The sequence below is a fragment of the Corvus brachyrhynchos genome, unplaced genomic scaffold, assembly GCF_000691975.1.
Source record: "Corvus brachyrhynchos isolate BGI_N302 unplaced genomic scaffold, ASM69197v1 scaffold351, whole genome shotgun sequence".
Taxonomy (NCBI): Eukaryota; Metazoa; Chordata; class Aves; order Passeriformes; family Corvidae; genus Corvus; species Corvus brachyrhynchos.
In genome coordinates this window covers 483,568-485,845 of record NW_008236203.1, presented here as the reverse complement: position 1 = coordinate 485,845, position 2,278 = coordinate 483,568, and the positions used below count along the sequence as shown (strand labels likewise).

Sequence of the window (2,278 nt, the reverse complement as noted above, 5' to 3'; positions counted from 1 at the left end):
GCTTCCGTGCTGCGGGCTGGGGACAGGGGGCATGGGGACCCCTCCTCCTCCACCTCTCCCTGCTGGGGGTACCGGGGTCAGGCCGAGGGAGGGGGAGCTGTCCCCCGCTCACCTGTCCCCAGCCCCACAGCCCCGCTCACCTTCCCCTCGGCCAGCGCTCTCACGGCCATCCTGCCCATCTTGCGGTTCATGGTGCGGGAGATGACCGCCCGCCACTTCCTGCCCAGCTTCGTCCCGCTGCTCCGCCCGGCATCCTCGGGACTGGCACTGCTGGCATCATCCTCAGGGATCTGCCAGGGGGATGGAGAGTGAAGGCAGAGCCCCCCACGCGGGGCAAGCCTCGGCAGGGTCACACAGGGCTGTGAGACCCCAAATCCCAGCAAGGCTGGCACCCTGGGGCTGCTCCGTGACACCTGGGCCACTGGTAAGACCAGGAGTTTTGGGAAACCAGCTCTGAAATGGGCTGTTCCCGGGGGAGCAGGATGTGTCAAGGGGTGCTGCTGCCCCAGGCATGCTGGGAACTCACGTTCTCCTCCAGGCTGAACTCCTCGTTTGACACGGGGGAGCTGACCTTGGACTTGCTGAAGTCCTTGAAGCTGCTTTTTTTTTTGGGAGCAGGGGCAGAGGGGTGAGGGGGGAGATGGAAAGGTGTGAGGGCTTCTTCCTGCATCCCCTGCCCCAGTTCCTCTCTTCCCTTTGGGCTGCTCTGCCCATCCCAGGGTGATGCCAGTGCTGGGAAGAGTTTTTGGCTGGCACAGCCTTTCCTGTCTGCCCTCTTCCAGGAGCTGCCGTGTGCCGTGAACTCCCCAACCTGGGATGCGGAGCTCTGTGCAGCTGCTTGGCACAGCATTCTGAGGGCAGGGATGCTCTGGTGTGGAGCCTGGCACTGCCATGCTGGGAGCAGCCCAGGGCTGTGCCATGTTGCCACGCTGGCACATGGGCCAGGACATGGGGGGACACAGGGCTCTGCAGTGCCGCAGCTCCTCTCAGCACAGGTGGGCAGGCAGTGAAGGGCTGGTAGCACCAGAGCAGCCATGTCCCTGCTGCTACCCACAGGGTCAGCTCCAGGACTGAAAGTTTCCGTGTTTTCCGCCTGTGAGTGTCACCACACAGCCCAGAGAGCACACCCTCAGCATCCCCAGCTGGCTTGGTGCCACCTCCATGCCTAAGCCATCAAAGCTGGTTTTGGAGCTCAGTCCTGGCACACCTCTCCATCCCCTCCCCTTCCATTCTTTCCTGTGCCCCCTGCCCGCCTTCCTCTCCCTGGCCTCAGGTGCCTGTCTCACACGGAAGGGTGTCTCCACGCCAGGAGCGCCCTTGGTGCCAGCACAGCCACATGGTCCCAGGTGTCCCTCATCCCTGGATGCCAGCACCAGCGTGCTCACATTGGGGCACGCTGAGCTCGGCTGCCACCGCCAGCCCTCTTGAGGCCCTCGGAGCACACACCACGGTGCTCGCTCTGCTGCCACCACCACCACCAGGGATTTCCGTTCTCAAGCAGCTCTGCCAGCTCCTGTGGTGGCTGAGGCCCTTCCCAGCCCTGCACAGCCTGGCCCTGTGCTGTCCCCTCTTTATTCTCCTCCTCATCCGCCCCTCACATCCCTAAGCACTCGGTTTTGCCGTTCCTTGCAGAGGGCTGGCTCTCAGTGTGTCACCCAGCTGTCCATCCGCAGTGGCTTTATGCGGCAGGGCCGGCTCCAGGTGCACCCGTGCAGAGGGGATGCTGGCTTCTGCCCTGCTCCCACCCCAGTGCCCTGAATCCACCCGATCCAGGTGCACCGAACCCCCCCCAGGGCTTCACTGCTGAGACAGGACAGCTCTGCAGCTGGGAAAGCCGCTGCCCTGGGGCTGGAGGAGCCATGGAGGGCCCGGCAGTGGGATGTGAGTCAGGGCGGCCGGGCTCTCCCGGCGCAGGGCAGGGAGGGGGAAGTGAGACTGGCTGTGGCTGGGCAAGGGCAGGGGATGCCCACTGGGATTGCCCGGGCTGGATGGGCCACCGCGGTGCAGGGAGGGGGACTTCACCCAGATTTCCTGCGGGAGCTCGCCAGCACGGAGGAGCTGCCAGAGCAGGGAGTGTGCCTGTCATGGGCAGGACCCCGTACCAGGCACTGCCCCTGCTCCCCGCGGTGACTTACTGATGCTGATGCCAGCCCAGCAAAGCCTGGCAAGAGCTGAAGTGCCAGCTGGTGCGAGACCTGGCGGGGGATGAGGAGCCAGTTTGGGCCCCACTGGTGACTTCAGCCACAGGGTGGCACATGGCCGTGCCACGCACGGGGCT

At 65.0% G+C, this 2,278-nt stretch overlaps 1 protein-coding gene across 1 annotated transcript in view; it reads right to left on the bottom strand.

Moving 5' to 3' along the window:
• Positions 1 to 2,272, bottom strand: part of SASH3 (SAM and SH3 domain containing 3) — a 4,093-nt gene extending 1,821 nt beyond the window's left edge. Inside the window, exons 1-3 of the mRNA XM_017741021.1 lie at positions 527 to 2,272; positions 141 to 290; positions 3 to 62 (exon numbers count right to left, since the gene is read on the bottom strand). Coding sequence (XP_017596510.1) covers positions 3 to 62; positions 141 to 290; positions 527 to 1,036 — 720 coding nt within the window. The 5' untranslated portion in view covers positions 1,037 to 2,272. The remainder of the gene's footprint in view (positions 1 to 2; positions 63 to 140; positions 291 to 526) is intronic.
• Positions 2,273 to 2,278: the final 6 nt, after the last annotated feature.